The sequence below is a fragment of the Carassius carassius genome, chromosome 22 (genome assembly GCF_963082965.1).
Source record: "Carassius carassius chromosome 22, fCarCar2.1, whole genome shotgun sequence".
In the NCBI taxonomy this organism is placed as follows: domain Eukaryota; kingdom Metazoa; phylum Chordata; class Actinopteri; order Cypriniformes; family Cyprinidae; genus Carassius; species Carassius carassius.
The window spans coordinates 14,805,901-14,824,470 of record NC_081776.1 but is presented as its reverse complement, the minus strand read 5'-3'; the positions used below and the strand labels follow the sequence as shown (position 1 = coordinate 14,824,470).

Genomic DNA, 18,570 nt, shown 5'->3' with positions numbered 1-18,570 from the left:
TCTACTGCATCCCCATAGAAAAATCAATTATTTTTCAGTTGAACATATGTTATGAAGCAGTTGGTCTTTTCCAAACAATGGACAGGCAAACACCATAAAAGTGATCTGTACGACTTGTGCACCCCGAGTCTTCTGAAAGCATAGATAGCTTTGTGTGAAGAATGGACATTTTTATAAATCTTTAAGACCAAAAACAACAACAAAAGGTCAAGCCAATGAGACCATTTAAATTTTTAGTTTGGTGTACAGTCCCTAGAAGAAAATGCTAAATTGCATTGCTAATGAGGGTTTTTTTTTGTATGCAGTTTTGTGTTTGTGGCATCAGTACGCACATCTTGCACTCTGTTACTATTCATAAATGTTTTCCTGCATCTTGTTAGTTTCAGTGCAGGAAACACAGCTGTTAGACGTCTAATAGATTTGACATCACGTGCCGTGCAGCAGAGCCCTCCCCTCTGCAGCATGCTCTTGGGGCGTGGCCTGTTGTCATGGCAGCCATCTGAGTGACAGCTGGGCTCTGGAGCTTAAGAGGCCGTGCTGCCTTGCCGCTTTACGTCCGTCTGGGTTTTAGTTTCTTTCGGGCATCCTTATGCCTGTCTGCGTACGCAGATTTATTCCACATGGTTCTAATAAACTTCAGGAAAGATCTCAGCCACTAAATGAGGAACGCCACATACTGGGATTAAACGTTGCATTGTCTATCTCTGGGCGGTCTTACGTGGTGTTTTGCGCATCGTTCGAGTTTGACATGTCTCCTACGTGGCTCTTTGCTTATTCCTGACATTACTTCTCAGTCGGGGTCGGCCCACCCCGGGCCTGCGGCAGAGGTTGTCATGGTTACCAGGCAATGTGCATCACCGTGATGTCAAACCGAGAGTCCGTTAAAATGCCACTGGACCCGAAATGGCTGCTGTAATCCCTCTAAACCTCATCTAGCCCTAGACGGACATTGCCTTGTTTTTTCGAGTGGTTTACGCTAAAATGACATGCGTACAACCTGTGTCTTTTCATGTCCTTGCATGTAAAAGAAAGCCTCAAAACTGAGCTGTTACTCTTTCTGTGCCCTATCTGTCGCCCCACTTTCTCTCAGCAGGTGTGTGTGTTTGTGTGTATGAATTGTCTATTCCATATTAAGCTGTGTCTGGAGTGGTGGACTATGATTAGCACATGCATATCCTTCACATTTAATTGGAGCTACAATTACAGCACCGCACACACTGTCCTCTGTCTTTCCCAACTCTCATGTGCTTTCTCTCTGTGGTCAGTTTTGCACAAAAGTTCATTTATTTTATTTGAAGCAACGTATAACAACATAGTGTGCTGTGATGACATTCCCATATTAAGAGGCCAAGACTTTATTTAATCACAGCATTCAACCTTATGCTGTTTAACGGCGAAAACATTTTCACGGGGTCATTGGCGATGGGAATCATTTAATATCAAATTAATAATTCCGATTCCATTTAGCAATTGCGGTTATTTTAGAATTCTAGAACGCCACACTCCTCGACTCTTGGCTACCCAGTAAATTGGCCTGATTTATATTTGTATTAGAGTATGGTAACACTTTAGAATAAGTAACACTTATTAACTATTATCTACGACATTTCTCTCAATAAATTATTAATTTGCTGCTTATTAATAGTTAGTAAGGTAGTTGTTAGGTTTAGGTATTGTGTAAGATTAGGGGTGTAGAATAAGGCATTACTATGTTCTTAATTAGCAATAATACATGTTTAATATTCTAGTAATATGCATGCTAATAAGTAACTAATAGGTGTTACCTATTCTAAAGTGTTATCAAGAGTATATATATTAAATTTAAACAAGTTATTATATTGTAGCTTTATTAAAAATATATGAATTTAATGTAATACCATGGTTAACTTAGTATGCATGTAACTACGCATTATCAACAGTCACTGAATGCATTGTTTTACAATTTGATCAAATTTGGGCTTTTTGATGGCTATAATGAAAGTGACAATGGATCATTTACCTCAGATCTTGAAAAGAAGTTAAAGCAAAATAGAATTGGTCAAACTTTGGTTAACCAAGTAATTTCTGTACCGATTGATCACCAAACTACATTAAGAAAACTGACTTTTGGTTTGAGTCAGAGTAATGTAAATGATTGAAAACAATTAACAGAACTGTGTCATCATTTTTTTTATGGGAGTGTTTTAATGCTGCGTTTATTGGGTAATTCTCTCTGTCTCCTTTTGACTTGCTGCCTGTTTAAAGTCCTAACCCTGCTGAGAGAGGCACCTGTTTTTTTAGTAAAGACACTACAGTTTATTGTCATCAATGCACAGGAAATCCCCCGGCTTGTCACCTGTCCCACGTTGATAACGCTAAAAACACACCGCAGTGTAAAATCATCATTAAAACCTACTAATCATTAATCGCCTGCCTGGAAGGGCCATTTCTTCATAAGAGCTCTTATTCTCACTTGACTTGTGTACACACACACACACACACACACACACACACACGCTCACACTCTCTTTCTCTGGAGGGTCCGCCCCTTAGCAGTTCACACACTTTCACTTTGACAGTTGGGCTGCGAAGCGCCAGCTGAATCAGGAAGTGTGCGTGTGAGGTAGGGACAGACGGCACGAGGTGAATGTGACAAGAAGGCCAGCAGGTACGGTTTCTCTTCGCTTGCAGTAAGAGCGTAACGATTGAGAGGGAAATGAGACACTAACAAAAACTGGAAAGAGAAACAAATACGGACCTGTTTCTGTGTGCTGTCGCGCTGCTTCTGCTGTTTACGCTGCAGACACTTTGATTTATGGTAGGTTTGAAACCGTTTTTGTAAGTAAGCTTGTTTTTAAAGGACTACTACTGTATCTGTATGTGCTTGTCTTTGTCGTCTCACCCATTGAAAACACTCATGCTTTCTTCGTATGCAGAAGTATAGTAGTGTGCAAATTACGCCGTAACTGTTGCATTGGTGTCAGGTTAAGCGTGTAATCTGTTTCTATACTGGCATCAGAGTGGCTGTGTGACCTTGACACAGTTTCTGTGTGGAAAGAAAATTGCTGTTATGTTTGTATATGCAATTATAAATCAATCCAGATTAGTCCATCTTTCTCTTTGAGTTTTTTTTTCTGCCAATAAAACTTGGCATTGAAGGTTCTTTTGCAGCCAGTTTTATACCCACTGCTGCCATTTCTGGTTTTGCTCTAAATCTTCTTTCATTCATTTCATTCGCTTCTAATAACACGTAGGGGCCCTTTTTTTTGGGGGGGGGCATGTTTGTGTGGTCCAGATAGGGTTTGGGGTTTGTGACCGACTTTATTGTGAGATTAGAGTGTGATCCTGTTATTTCACTTTCTGCAAGCCGCGTCCCACCAGCTGAGGGCATGACCGGACACACACACGCACACAAACACACACATGTGTACAGATAGCAGGTCATTACTGAGGTCTTTGGTGTTGTGTGTCATGCTAAAATATGCAATGACTGATGCAAACCCAACCAACCGTTGATTCGTTGGTGAATAAACTTCTCCTTGAAACCCAGCAAGCTTTGTTAATCTTCCATCTTCGTTTCCCCTTTGTTTAACTGCTGTCAAACCTGTTTTTTTTTTGTATGCTTAAAACACGCCTTGTTAATCTTGTTCCTCATTCTGGCCTCTTTTTTTCCCCCTGTGTGTTTGTGTGTATGGAGTAGACCAGAATCTGTGGAGGCGAGCTCTGTGGTAGTTGAGAAGTCCAGCTACCCTCACCAGATTTACAGCAGCGGCTCCCACCACTCCCACGGCTACATCGGTCTGCCTTACGCCGTGAGTATTGTCCCCCAGCACAACTCACCACACACCTTCCTGCTCTTACATCGATGGCCTGCTCATCTGCATTCGGTGATGTCTGATCACGCATTCACTTCTAATGGTTCTACTGCAGGACCACAATTATGGGGCTCGACCCCCACCCACCCCGCCGGCGTCCCCGCCTCCTTCGGTGCTGATCCGGCCGGGCGAGAGCTTGTTTGTGTCCGGTGGCCGGCCAGGCGAGAACTTGTTTGTGCCTGGCGGCCAGGACGAGGCGTCACGCGGCACCACGCTCAGCACCTCAGAAGACAGCAGCTACGGTGCTGACATCACACGCTGCATTTGCGGCTTCACCCATGACGATGGCTACATGATCTGCTGCGACAAGTGCAGGTGGGACCACACACACTGATGCCGATTTGACATGTTCAGACCATGTCCACATATGTACTTGCAGCATTCTTCATGTCTGTATGTCAAAACCTGCTTGCCTGTCTTAAACTGTCTGAAATGCTTTATTGATGTGGAGCTCACTAGTTCTTGAGACGAGGCCTGGTTTAAAGAATCATGTATTAAGATATTAAGATGGCAAAGATGCCACAAAGAGTGACAAAGGTGTCCCAGATATTTTAAATGTTGGGTAGATGTAATGAATCTATGTAATTATCCCCCGGTTTCACAGACGAGGCTTAAGCCTAGTGCCAAATCAAAATCTAAGACTGAGCTGTGTTTCAACTGGAAGAAACTTGCCCAAATATATCAGTGCCTTGATTTTGTCTCAAAATGCACACCGGCAATGTTTTTCCTAAGGCACGTTTATAAAAAATTACTTAAATGTCCTAATTGAACTACGACCTAATCCTGGTTTAGTCTAAGCCCTGTCTGTGAAACCAGGCCTAAATGTTTTCTAATGAAGTATTGATATTTCAAAAACAATTTTCTGGGTAGTAGAGATCGGTCATCTGTCAAAATTTGTCTAAAAGGGCATAGATGCCCCTAGATATGCTCTTAGATGTAGTGTAAAAATATTCATGGTATATTTGTTTTTCATATTTCAATAAAAAGTAGCACGGACACTTTCAATTCACCAAAAGTGATCTTATAGATGTTTATAATGTTACACAAGATTTTAAGGAAATGCTGTTGATTCTATGTATCTGATGGTCTTTGAACAAAATCTTAAGAAATGTTTCTTAAGAACCAAAGCAGCATTAGAGTGATTTCTGAAGGATCGTGTGATCCTAGAAATTCAGCTTTAAATCACAGGAATAAATGACATTTTAAAATGCATTAAACTAGAAAACTGTTATTTTAAATTGTAATCAAATTCCACAATATTATTGTTTTTACTATATTTTTGATCAAATAATTGCAGCCTTGGTGAGCACTCTTACCAAAAACTCTTACCAACTCCAAACTATAAACAGTAGTGTATGTACTATTAAAATATTAAGTTTTCGCTAAATATAATTTTAGATGTAGTCCTGTTCTTTTCTAGATTAGTTCTGAGCTATGTTATCTAACATATTTACCAGCCCTTATTTTAAATGCATTTCAGTAAAGATTACAGAGGCTTAATATTTTGTACATTATTTACAGAGACTTTGTATGTAAATGTTGATTTAATTTCATGGCTAATATCAATAATTGTTCAGAAATAATAGTATTTGACATAATTGGATGTGAAGCTGTGTGTTTTGACACAGAAAATAAATTCAGGCACAAATAATACCATAATTGAAATGATTTAAAACATGTCTCCTCACTTGTAACTCTCTCTGTTTGTATTAGTGTGTGGCAGCACATAGACTGCATGGGGATCGACCGGCAGCACATTCCCGAGACCTACCTGTGTGAACGCTGTCAGCCACGCACCCTGGACCGAGAGCACGCCATCCTGCTGCAAACCAGGAAGAGAGAGAACATGTCTGGTGAGTTTCTTTCATGCATGCACACAAACAAACACACCTATAGACACGTTCAACCTCTCCCACAGAAACAATGCCACTACTGCATTTTCCCACAGTTCAGCTTTAGAGTCTGAAGGCTTTACACTACACAGGATCATATGAGTTTTTGTTTAACGTGACGCATATATCTGACCCTCCTGAAATCTATACGGGCAATTCTATAAGAAGCTCTCTGTGTAGTGATGTCAATAGTTGCTAGAGATTTCTTAAGATTGAAAATATCTACTGCCACCTGCTGGAAATGCTTGGGCTTTACAACTGCAGCTTGATTCAATGCCAAAGTGTACTTTGAGGACAGTAGTGTCTGTTTAAACTGCAGTGACTTTATATTTATGGTTGAGGGTTGAATGTCAGTTGTACTATAATGGTTTAGGGGGTGAATTCAATGAACAAGCGCATGTACCGTGTGTTTTGTTGTAGATGGGGACACCAGTGCTACAGAAAGCGGAGATGAGGTTCCACTAGATTTGTACACAGCGTTTCAACACACCCCCACCAGCATCACACTCACGACAGCACGTCTCGGGAACAAGCAGGCGGATAAGAAACGAAAGAAGAGTGGAGAAAAGGAGCCCTCGGCTACAACCAGGGCCAAGAAGGTCTGAATCACACAACAGCCGAATGTAAACATGACGTCAAAATTGAAGTTTTGTGGAAACCGTAATTGCTGCTTCTCAGAAGATTTTATGTTGCAAGTCTGTTGTCTATTTTGATATTATATATGTAAATATCCCATTTTATGGAACCAAAATCAATTACTTCACCTTCTTTGAAACATGCAAGTCTGTTTCCTGCTTGTTTGTCTTTCAGTCATTCCGTGAAGGCTCTAGAAAATCGTCTAGAGTAAAGGTGGGCATTCTGGAGTGGTCCAAATTCACCCCAAATGACTATTCAAATGTGCATTACTCATGCTGAGACTGCTTGTTTAACATTTTGTGCGTCTTGTGACCTCAGGGCTCAGCTCCCGAGTGTGAGCCGATAGATCCTCCCTCTCTTTGGGAGAATAAAATGAAGTCGTGGATGGAGCGCTATGAGGAAGCCAGCAGTAATCAGTACAGTGAAGAAGTGCGGATACTGCTGAGAGTAAAAGAAGCCAGAGATGGCAAAACGCTGGCCTACAATACACACACCGCAGCCTTCAAACCACCTGTGGAGGTATTAAATACTAAATATTCCACCACAATATTGGTCTGCGTTTCTGGTGCGCTGTTTGTGGCTTTGTACGACATGCTCATTGTGACTTTTTCCTCCCAGAGTTACGCACAGAAAAACAAGCGCATTCTTAAGGCTGTCCGGGATCTGGCTGTCGATTCGCTCATAATCGAGTACAGGGGGAAGGTCATGCTACAACAGCAATTTGAGGCCAATGGTTACTTCTTTAAGAGGTACTTAAAAGGAAACTTTGAGATTTTTGGACATTAGTTTTGCTTATGCATTTTTGTTTATAATGATTTTTTTATTTTATTTGCAGGCCGTACCCTTTTGTATTGTTCTACTCGAAGTTTGACGGGTTGGAAATGTGCGTGGACGCACGGAGTTTCGGCAACGAGGCCCGATTCATTCGTCGCTCATGCACCCCCAACGCTGAGGTGCGCCACGTAATCGAGGACGGCATGCTGCATTTATACATTTACTCTCTGAGGTCCATCTCCAAGGGGAGTGAAATCACCATTGGCTTTGATTATGACTACGGCAGCTGGTAAGAACACACACTACTGGATGTAATGACTCTTCTGTTTGAAATTTTTGATTCTGATTGCCGCCGAAGCATCATATAATTGTTTAATATGGACCGTTCGCACTCTTCTCACTACTTCTCCTGTTTCTCATCTTGTTTGCTAGTAAATATAAGGTGGACTGTGCGTGTGTGAAAGGCAATCCGGAATGCCCTGTGCTCAAGCATAACTTGGAACCCACAGAGAATCTGGGCTCTAGCACACGACGGCGCGGCCGCAAGGACAAAGAACCGTCGCGGGACGAGAGCGGGCAGAACCAGAACCTCACCATGGACTGTGATGGGCCCAAGGGGAAATCACTAAATGACCCCAAACAGAGAAAACTCTCTCCACTCCGGCTCTCTATATCTAACAATCAGGTATGATAGACACGCACAGTGCTGTTAGTGAAATCAGGCTCATATTTACCCACACAAGTACTATTTCATCCCACAAAATGAAAACACGCCCGTCTTCATCCGTGAAGGTAGTTTAATGCTTAATCTGATAATCTAGCATTTTTTTAAATGTATATGGGTTGGCTGAGAGTCTGGGTAAGGAGGTCCCTTCATCTATAAAGGTCAAAAAAAAAAGCTTGTTTGCATGTAAATATTATGCATCTGTATTAATCTGTGCATGACTCTTTATTTCGTTGGATCGTTTTAATCATTCTAATGATCTGTTTACTCATCCACATTTCCTTCCTGGCCCTAATTGCAGTGTCTGTCTATTATATCCAGAAAACACTTTTCCGCATTATTTTGCTCGTATATGCCTGTATTTCAGTGGTGGCCGGTGGCAGAATACTAAATCTTGCTTGTTCGGCACACTGTGAAAGTTTTCAAGAATCCACCCTTGTAACTCCCTGCCATGCTGGTACCATTTACATCAGGACATCCCAGGAAGAGTTGTCAGCCGTTCTGGCACATTTAGAACAGGGGAAATGCCCTCCGATCCGTTTAGTAGTTGCATTGATGCACAGATTCTCATAAGTACAAATCTGGTCTGACCTGACCCAAGATCTCGGCCACACTCTGCACGAATCGACACTTCCCTCACTTTCTCTCCCTCTCTAATGCTCCTCTCCTGGTCTGTAGCCAGACGATGATAAAGGCCCTCTCCCCCTCTTGCAGGATCCTGAGTTAATAGAGGATATAGAAGAGAAAACCTCTGTTAGCAATGAAGTAGAGATGGAGTCAGAGGAGCAGAGTTCAGAAAGGAGGAGGAAGATGGTAAGTGCTTCCAGGGGAAAACGACCACTATGGCAATCACAGTCGCCATGGAAAATGCTATTGCCCCTCCACCCCCCTGTCTTTTTCCCCCTCCTGGTGTGTGTGGTGATTTGGGCAGCTCCCAGAATACTCCACCATTCCTTTAAACCCCCCCCCCCCCCCCCCCCCTCCTCTACACCTCCCGCTAATTTTGCTCCCGCCGCCACCGCTTCTCTGTTCCTGTCGCTGTGTAGTTTAACCTCCTGAAGGGTAGCGCGAGGGCACTCATCCTTGTTGCTTTGTCTTTCTTGTTCACACTTCATCTTTTATGGAGCCTCTTTGGTTCTCCACGATGGAATGTTAAGAGCTGGACTTTGGTTTCATCTGCAGTCATTTCTCTCTTCTGTCATGACTAAATTTCAAGACCATGTTAGTAGTGAGAAATGGAAGAACCTACTGTAGTAGTACTACACAGTGTAATTTAACCAGGAACCCAATGTGGTGGTATTCTACTGTATATTTGGTCCTCTGTTCCATTCTGGAGCACATTTATGACCATTCATGTCCAATCAGCCATCTTTTCAACACTGCTGCCAACCAAAACTGAACACAAATGGGCTACTTTTTGCATTAAAGATATGCGAGTCAAACTCTTGAATAATTCAAAAAAAGGCCATGTAAAGTTGCAAAGATCCTCTCTTAGAATTGTTTTGAATAATGAAACTTGATTGTAACCCTAGTGATGCATGGACCAGCAGGCATGGAGCTTGCTGTCTGGTTGTATAATAGCTTTGGCTATTGGTTACATAGTAGCATAAGATCAACTTTAGAGAGTGTAGTAACTCTCTCACTAAACATGTACATTTTTAATGTGAATGTTTTGTTGTGGCTATTACTGTGTGTGGTGCTTTTTTTGTTTGCTTGCCATGACTGGTTAAAGGCAGAAGGAAAAATGTTGGGAAAAACAGGCTTTGAACCCATTACACTTCCAAAACTTTCCTCAGTTGTGAAGTTGGCAGCAACTGCTGGAATGTTCAGGAAAATATAACTCCCAACCAATCTTGAAATGTCTTACCATTAACAAAGCAAAACAAACTAACAGCTGTAAAAAAGAAAAAAGAAAAAAAGAAAAAGTGGTTTTATCTGAATAAATTAATAGCAAGGTACCAGACTGTGGTACATTATTAGTGGAAATTCTCCAAGCATTCCTCTCATTTTCTCTGCTGCAACAGGACACAGGCAATTCTGATTTCCCATCAATCTTATTTGAGTTCTCTAACACCCCTTTTCCACCATAATGGTACTGGTGCTTGGTCTGGGGATTTGAGAACCTCTTCTGGAACAAGCCTATCAACAGACTACAATACTTACAACAAGTTTTTTTTTATTGACCAGTTTGTAAAATTACAGACTTTGTACTTTTTGACCGTGAGATCGCAATTCAAATGGAAAGTCTTATAGTTATCACAAACAACTAGAAAAGTTCTGAAATAATTAAGGAAATGCTTTCGTTAGATGTGTTTGTGAATAAAATACATTTTTTTCAGATGTACTGGCAAAATGGGCTTGAGTAGCTCAACAGAATGCATATTTGCAGCAGACACTTCCCACACACACCACATTTTGATGCCAGTTAAGATAAGAATGTTATGTGGTGAAGAAATTATCTTGCCCGCTTGTTTTAGACATTAATGATTTGTTCAAAACGATTGTTCCCAGCCCAGAACCGGCACCTTTTGGTAAAAGAGGGGTATGTCCATTAATCACACGGTATGCCCATAATAAAGCTCTGAACCCCAACCACACTACCCAGACAACAAGGATTAGGCTGATACATATGAATGTGTGCATGGGGGTGTGAGCAAACTAGAGGCCTGTGTATGTTTGAACCCTGATGGCTGTCTCTTTCGGCACCATTCAGGGCGGCCCGGCAGAGGAGTCCCATCGTCACGACGCAGGGGCTTCCTGCTGCAGAGCTCTGAGAAACAAGGAGGTAAACCTTCCCCATCATATCCTGAACGACTCCCAACCCACCCCCTGCCTGTTACTGTACAGGAGTACCCACACACTAACCCCACTGTCCTGTGCTCACTGACCCCATGCTGAGACTGAAGTCCAGGCATGCAACCCTCAGTCGCTCAACATGGCCCACCTCAAGACACCCTTATGTGGTATTTGTTGCAGTTCTTTTTGGTAGGACAAGAGAGATTACAGAAGCTCTCACGCACATACATGCCGCCTCTCACACCTTGGGGGTGGGGGGGTCTTATGTTTCCTTTTGACTAGAACAGAAGTGTCCCATTTCTCACTTTTCCCGCCTTTGCTGCTGGCTATGGCCTGCTGATTGTAGCTAGCTGGGATCCCAACTGTCAGCCAGAAGATAGACTCAACCTTTCTCTGTTATCGTCTTTCCTTCTGTCTTTCTTTCCATCATTCACATAGACACGTGAAGAGAGGAAGATGGAGGCCATTCTGCAGGCATTTGCTCGTATGGAGAAAAGAGAAAAGCGGAGGGAGCAAGCGTTAGAAAGGATCGGCACCAAAGGGGAAGTTGGTGGACGCAGCGAGATTAAGGAAGAGCCTCCTTCTACACCAGAGGCTGAATCTCCTGCCATATTACAGGTACATAACCTTCAGTTATGAGCAAACATCACTAAATCAGTATTGATTTAGGTACTGATTCTGACTCGATTGACATTTAAGTTGTAGACGAAAGTTACTTTTGGTCATATATGACCCTAAATAAAATGTTGCATTCATTTATTTGATCAGAAATACAATAAACAACGTAATCTAGTGATAGTTCCGAAGAACAGCATTGATTTGAAATAGAAAGCTTTTGTAAGATTATAGATGTTTTTACTGTCACAATAAATACATTTGTATAAATGTCCTTTAAAAAATTAAAGACATGCATGTAGTTAATGTGTATATATATATATATATTTATTTATTTATATATATATATATATATAATATATATATATTTTTAATTGTTTGGACATTTAGCCCATGATAGAGGTAGTGAAGGAGGAGCCTTGTCTGAAGCCTGCAAAAGTGAGCCGTAACAAACAGAGGAAAAGTTTCTCACGGAACCGCACACACATAGGACAGCAGAGGCGGCGAGCGCGAACGGTCAGCACCTGCTCTGACTTGCAACCCAGTTCCCCTGGTGATGCTTTAGAGCCCTTAACAACAGAGACTCAAGATGGAGAGACACCCTCGGCCCCTGAGGCTGACGCTCCACCGTCACATGACCCTGACACCAGCCCACCCCACAGCAGCTCACCTGCCCCGCCTTGCCGCAGTGGACACAAGTACCCCAAAACTAAAAAGGTAGAATTCCTCACCCATAGCTTCCATAAAATGCGTTTCACAGCAGTTTGTTGTGCATTTCATCACTTGGATATTCTCTTTCCCAACAGCACTTAGTGAGCGAGTGGATAGTTGTTGACAAGCAGGAACGGGTTGCTTCTCGGACTCCGGAGCCTCCCCCTGAGAGGCCGTTGCGGATCAGTAGTGATCCTGAGGTCTTGGCCACACAGCTGAACTCTTTACCAGGCATGGCCTGTAGTTCACACGTCTACAGCACGCCTAAACACTACGTCCGCTTCTCCTCTCCTTTTCTGGCCAACCGTAGCCCCAGCACTCTGGGAGTGCCCACGGGGCGGCGGCGCTCAAGAGAAATGCCTGAAACGTCACCTACCACTGGTTCCTGCAAGAAGGTAAAATTGCTGCATTATTCAGAGATGTCAGCAAGCATTATTGACTTTTGACTCTCTCTCTCTGATAAAATGGTTGTTCTAGTGGATTATACTACATTTGAGGGGACTACGTTTGAACTCACTTTAATATTCACTTTCAAGTGTTCATATTCAGGGTAGTAAGTTTCTGGTCTAACTCCATATGTTTTGTGCAGCGCTGGCTGAAGCAAGCTTTAGAAGAGGAGGGCTCCACCAGCCCAGGTGGAGGGCGCCCTTCTCTGCTGATGCCTAGTGAGAGCCCTCTCAGCCCCTCTGTAAACGGCGAGTCTTACAGCCCTTTACCTCTCAACGGCAGTTGCTCACTACCAGGTGGGTCAGCAGTCCATCTCCTGCTGCAAATTAACAACTTAAAGCTTGTCTAAAGCAGTTCTTAGTCTTAATTGGTTCATGTGCTTTTGCAGAGTTGCCTACCCCGTTGAAGAAAAGGCGCTTATGTTCACTCGATCCCTGTATGTCGGAGACTTCTACCCCATATGGGTCTCCTTGTGCCACCCCAACCCGAACGGAGTCAACAGAAGCACCAGGCACGCCCCTGCTGCTTGCAACGCCTCCTCGACCACGACCAGAGGAACCCAGTACTCAGCCCTCAACACCCTTGCAGATTCCCAACCACCCTCTGCCACAAGAGGTGTGTGTGTATATATAATTTAAGTCAAACTTTAAATACTCTTAAAGGATTCTTAAACATTTAAAACCTAATCCAGTAATCTTGAGCGAAATGTAGTGGAAATGTTTTGCCCAATATTAAATGAAAGTTGTCTCCAAACTGTGAGTGTTAGAGGGCACTAACACTTTTGCTATTGGGCAAGCGTGGACTGTTATCACATGTGGTGGTAATCTTGAAATGATTGTTCACTTCTGTGGTGTTGATTTGAAGCTTTATTTTGGTAAAAGGTAACAAAATGATCATGAAATATCGTTGTAAATTCACAGAGTGAGTCGTCTATGGACAGTTCTCCAGATGGTAGCCGAAGGCCCAGTACACAAGACGTGAGTTCACTACTTAAATACCCTGTACATGCTACAGAGGTGTTCTGCTGCATTTTTCATGACCACATCTAACACCTCTTGTTTGTTTGTCAGGTTGAGCGACCTCCTTCGCTGTTGGCATCTCCCAGCATGAAAAATGCAGGCTCTGATACGGCTCCACTGGAATCTACAAGATCTATGGGGACTCTGAGTCCTCAGCCCTCCCATGCTGAGCCCCAGGATGCCGCAGTAGATGAAGGCATGGAGGTTGACAGTGGTGGTTCAGAAGCTGCCTCAGCACCTGAGACCCCAGCCTCCTCCTACCCTCCCTGGATGAAGAGTCCAGACCGTGGTGGCCTTTCGTTTTCCACAGTGAACTCTAATCTGAGAGATCTTACCCCTTCTCACACCTTGGAGATGGGGGCATACAGGCCAGATTCAACCTCCGCTGGCCCCTTCAGTGAGGCGGCGCCCTTCTATTCCTGTAATGAGGAGAGCAGCAGTGTGACCTTTATTCGCTCACTGAGTGGTGATGGCACAGGGGATGGAGGTGCTGCAAAGAACTCGCAGAAGAAAAAGGTCTGTTAAAGCATCTGCCAAACTGAACTAAAGTAATGGCTGGAATAAATGTATCAAAAAAATCATGCATGCCCTTTATTCGATGTTGTTAATTGACTGTACGTGCCTCGTATCTTTTGTTGTTAGGTGTCTCTCCTGGAGTACAGGAAACGTCAGCGTGAGGCACAGCGAAGTGGCTCCAAGGGAGAGTGTGGCTCCCCAGTTTCCACGGCACCACCAGTAGATGTGTTCTCTGTCGCTGTGGAAGTGGCCCCTGAGCCACCTGTTCCTGTAGCAACACCAACCCCCAGGACTCCTCAGCACACCGAGGAGCCAGACACCCCACCTCAGGGGGAAAGAGATGGAGAAGGGCAGTGGTATGTCCCTAAAATATATTCCCTTCCATGAGAATAAAGTACTCATGCTTTAATAAACACAATTTCAATATAAATTTGTTCAGAATAAAACTCTCAACACATTTGTGGAGATATCTTCAACAGATTGATGACCATTTGGGCCAACTGAGTTTTGCAAATTATGAATGAAAAATAATATTGAAGCATATATATTATATAATAATTCTCTTTTAATTTACAGGACATCTTCAACGTCAGTAGAGCAGGCCAGGGAGCGAAGCTACCACAGGGCCTTGTTGTTGAGTGACCATCGCAAGGATGCAGGTAAAAACAATCCTGGAAACATTTGTTGAATTTTGTATTGCGATTTCCATGTTTTTTTGTGATAATTGTTTAAACCCTTGAAGTGGTACCTAAAACATAAAAAAATTATTTTATTTTTTATTTTTTTAAATTCATCCAATAATCCCAGGGGTGGGCCGTCCTGCAGAGTTTAGCTCCGACCATAATTAAACATTAAAACGGGTAATCAAGGTCTTCAGGATCACTAGAAACTTCTAGGCAGGTGTGCTGGAGCAGTAGGTTGGAGGAGCTAAACTTTGTAAGAAGGTTAGCCCAAACTGGAGAAATCATGGAAATGCATTGATCAGAACGTGGGAACCTTGGTTAGATCTTTTAATCTTAATATTAAAATACCTGCTTTGTCTCGTTTTCAGACAGTGGTGAGTCAGAGGGTGGCGACTCCCAGGTGAAGGAATGTCCTTCTCCCAAGAGCTGCAAGAGCCCCTCGACACATGCAGTAAGAGAACCTTCCCTCAATGTAATATTCTCTCTAGGCAGCATTAGATTTCTTAGCCAGCAAGTTTGTTATCATAAACCATGTTTCTTGCCATTTACAGCCTTGTTCTCCAGCACCCCAGACTGTCTCTCGACCATCCAAAGAGGAAGATGGTGAAGCCCAGCCTCGTGGTCCTTCTCAGCCTCAGGCACTGTCCGTCCAGCAGTCCAGCAACAAGACTTCGAGCTCCAAACCAGCCCCTCTGACACCCAGCAAGCTCCACTGTGGGCCATCCGGTGCCTCACAGAGTCACTACGCTGGACCTTCACTCATGCACTCACCCAAAGCGCAACCCCAAGGTTCACCTTACCGCGGGCAGCGTCCCTTTTTGACAGCTCAGCCGCAGAACCAGCCTCAACCCCAGTCTACGTCTGGCCCGGCTACTTTCCCTCAGTATAACCCCCAAAATGCCCCACCACCACCTCCGCCTCCACCCCCAGCTCCACCCACCTCTGCTTCCTATTTCCCCGCTCAGCCTACTGCTGCTGCTGCGCCGTTTCCTACGTTCAAGCCTAGCGTGGCGTCACCCTTTCCTCCCGGTTCCCAACCTCTTCTACAAACCCATCATGCATTGCATTACCAAAGCAGTGCTGCCCCTCCCCCGCCGCCGCCTCCACCTCCTCCTCCCCACCCACAACCTGGTCCCACCTTGCTCCATGTAAGTCTGCAATCTCCTTCGATGCAGCAGCATCAACTTCTGCTGAGCTCTGCGCCCCCGCCACCACCTCCACCTCCTCAGGGACAGAGTTCCCAGCAGCCAACACCTAATAGTGGCACTCTTTTGTCAATCAAACAAGGACCACACCCACCCATTCCACCCCCTCCCCCTGCTCCCTCTAGTACTGCTTCGCACCCGTTCCAGAACATCGGTGGCTTTCAAACCACTCTGCTTCACCAGTCTGCACCAGCCAACCCCTCAGTAACCCCTTCCACTTATCAACAAACTGTATTACCCCCTCCTCCACCACCACCTCCCCAACAAACTCCTCCCACACAGACCCCCCCCAATCCGAGCGTCTCACAGATCACTGGCGGTAACCGAGGACCTACACCTTCATCTGCCCCCTTTCACAGTACCGGCTACATGGGCACAGGATGGCACTGACCACACCCACTTAATTCTCGCCCCTAGACAAACTTTTCTCAGAGAGGGGCGGAGCTACATTGTGTAACGTAGGCAACACAACACCACTGTAAATATTTTCTATGTACCTTTTCACAAAGGCTGATGGAAACCAGTGGGTGAAAAGGGTACATTTTAAAAAGAAAAACGAGAAATGCAGAACTGTATCAGTAGACTTTGTGTAAAAGATGATGGTTAATGAACCCTGGTGCTCATCACTTACCCAGAATCCCCCACACCTCTCTCGTTCCCATAACCTTGAACTGCCATCCTGTCTTTTCCAGATGTCTTTTTTTACTTTGAATGTTTTTATTAATTTTAATAACCCTTTCCAGTCTCTCCCGTTAAATCCTTCCTCTTTCCCTCTCAGTGCAGTGCAATGCAATGGGACATTCCAGATTCCTCCTTGCCGTTCCCTGTTCTTCCCGTTTCTCACAGTTTTTTCACTCATCAGTTATTTGTTTTATCTAGTGGCTCATTATATAGCAAAAAGGTTTTGTATAGAGAAAAAAAAACACAGAATTATTATTTTTTTTATTCCTCCATGTAACAAAAATATCTGTGTACCGCTGCAGAAATTCAGAGGAGACCCTTCCAATAGGCCGCTTCACTGCCCCAGGAAGACTGCACTTGTGTGAATGAGCGAGTCTGTGCATGAGTGTCTGTTTATAAACGGAAGGGATTGTGTATGCTTGCGTGCCGCCCGCATCCGTGTGCATAATTGAAGTGCACATGAGAGACGGAAAGCAAATACTACGCAGACAGATGCGTGCTGTTCTCTGTGGCAGCTTTTGAAAGAGAGGTCCTTGCTGTAGGGGTAAGCGGTTTATTTTTGAATATCAATGGTTATTTGTAGAAAGTGTAATTTAATGTATAGGTGGTTACTCCAGCTTTCTCCAGAAACAGTTGTAAATATTGGCTTCTTTTCTTTTCTATGCTTGTATAATTCGCTCCCATCCCCATTTTGGAATATGGTTGTAAATACAAGCGCTCTTGACAAAAACGCTGAATGTTTCTGTGACTGTAGCACTATTTTTATTTTTTTCCTCTCTGGTTTATTTTTATTTTTTTACTGTTTGTGTGTGAGTGTATGTGTGTGTGTGAAGGACAGAGGCTCACAGACACAGCACTAGTTGGTTATTTTCATGGTTCATTATAATAAATCACTGTAATGACAGTTTTATACCAACCGAATCGTCTTGTGTTTTACTGGGGGTTGATGTTTACATGTTCCTTATATGAATTTTCTTTCACTGTGAAGGTCTTCTGCTGAAGTGAAGGTTTAAAGAGACTGCTGCTGCGGAGACCTATCTCAAGGTTTCTGTTTATTGACCACTATTATTGTCATTTTATAAAATATAAACCCAGTTGTTTGTTTCTCATTAGTATCTGATAGATGCTTCAAAGAAACTGTTTTTGCTTAAATCAAACAGAATGAAAGGAAAGAGGTTTTATGACCAATCGGAATGAAAGAAGAAAGATTAGATGACCAAACAACATCAAGCAAGAGGTTACAATCAACCGGAACGCAGGTAGATAAGTTATGACGAGGACAGATGAGCATGGGGTGCATAAATAAAGTTAGCTACAAGCGCCAATGTTTGCCATGTTGAAGACTGAAGCAGCTGTCAGGTCAGTTTTACCTAGTGCAGGTCTGGGGTGTCCAGGAAGGTCAACATCCAGCAGATTTACAAGGTTACAACCAACCAAAAAACACGCTTGCTCTGTTTCTAGTAATCCAGAAGAACATGGATAGCTGTTTGAGGTGTGTTTAATTAGTATCAGAGCTAAACTCTACAGGATATTGGCCCTCCAAAAGCAAGATTGGACACCGCTGGCCTGTGAAAAAAAAAAAAGTAAATAAGATAAATATGCCTGTTCTTTACAACAACGGTAAAAATTCAATATCTCGATTTCAGTTGGTAGAGGTAAAATCTTTATTCATTAATGTGGGTGAATTGTCTTAAATGAACTTTTATAACTAATACATTTGAATGGTGTATTTACATTTTTTTTCTACATAGAACATCATCTGACAAGACTGACACCCAATAAATAAAGCGAAACATTTTTTCCTTTTCCTTCAGAACTTCATTCAGCGTTGTCCAAGAAGGGAGGGAGTGGCACGAGGTACACTGTGAGGTCATTTCCTGTGGGCTTTTGCTTTTTGAAACCCCATCCTCCAGGTTTTCCCATGACATTTTTTCCTTTTTGATTGGCGATCCTAGGCTGTTCGTTTGTCTTGGTGGGACAGAATGATAATACCAAGAGTACGAAACGGTACCAGCTG

At 43.3% G+C, this 18,570-nt stretch overlaps 1 protein-coding gene across 8 annotated transcripts in view; it reads left to right on the top strand.

The window, feature by feature from the left end:
* Positions 1-17,469, top strand: part of kmt2e (lysine (K)-specific methyltransferase 2E) — a 36,439-nt gene extending 18,970 nt beyond the window's left edge. For 3 of the 8 annotated variants that reach the window (XM_059505405.1, XM_059505403.1, XM_059505402.1), the window contains exons 3-24: positions 3,680-3,791; positions 3,910-4,169; positions 5,568-5,707; positions 6,167-6,345; positions 6,557-6,595; positions 6,701-6,901; positions 7,001-7,131; positions 7,218-7,445; positions 7,589-7,841; positions 8,559-8,693; positions 10,594-10,665; positions 11,115-11,294; positions 11,682-12,008; positions 12,098-12,397; positions 12,592-12,745; positions 12,838-13,064; positions 13,370-13,426; positions 13,520-13,984; positions 14,111-14,340; positions 14,561-14,643; positions 15,036-15,118; positions 15,219-17,469. In XM_059505405.1, the coding sequence (XP_059361388.1) occupies positions 3,680-3,791; positions 3,910-4,169; positions 5,568-5,707; positions 6,167-6,345; positions 6,557-6,595; positions 6,701-6,901; positions 7,001-7,131; positions 7,218-7,445; positions 7,589-7,841; positions 8,559-8,693; positions 10,594-10,665; positions 11,115-11,294; positions 11,682-12,008; positions 12,098-12,397; positions 12,592-12,745; positions 12,838-13,064; positions 13,370-13,426; positions 13,520-13,984; positions 14,111-14,340; positions 14,561-14,643; positions 15,036-15,118; positions 15,219-16,262 (4,900 nt within the window). In that variant the 3' untranslated portion in view covers positions 16,263-17,469. The remainder of the gene's footprint in view (positions 1-3,679; positions 3,792-3,909; positions 4,170-5,567; positions 5,708-6,166; positions 6,346-6,556; positions 6,596-6,700; positions 6,902-7,000; positions 7,132-7,217; positions 7,446-7,588; positions 7,842-8,558; positions 8,694-10,593; positions 10,666-11,114; positions 11,295-11,681; positions 12,009-12,097; positions 12,398-12,591; positions 12,746-12,837; positions 13,065-13,369; positions 13,427-13,519; positions 13,985-14,110; positions 14,341-14,560; positions 14,644-15,035; positions 15,119-15,218) is intronic. The other 5 variants (XM_059505406.1, XM_059505408.1, XM_059505407.1 and 2 more) reach the window with 5 other exon arrangements.
* Positions 17,470-18,570: the final 1,101 nt, after the last annotated feature.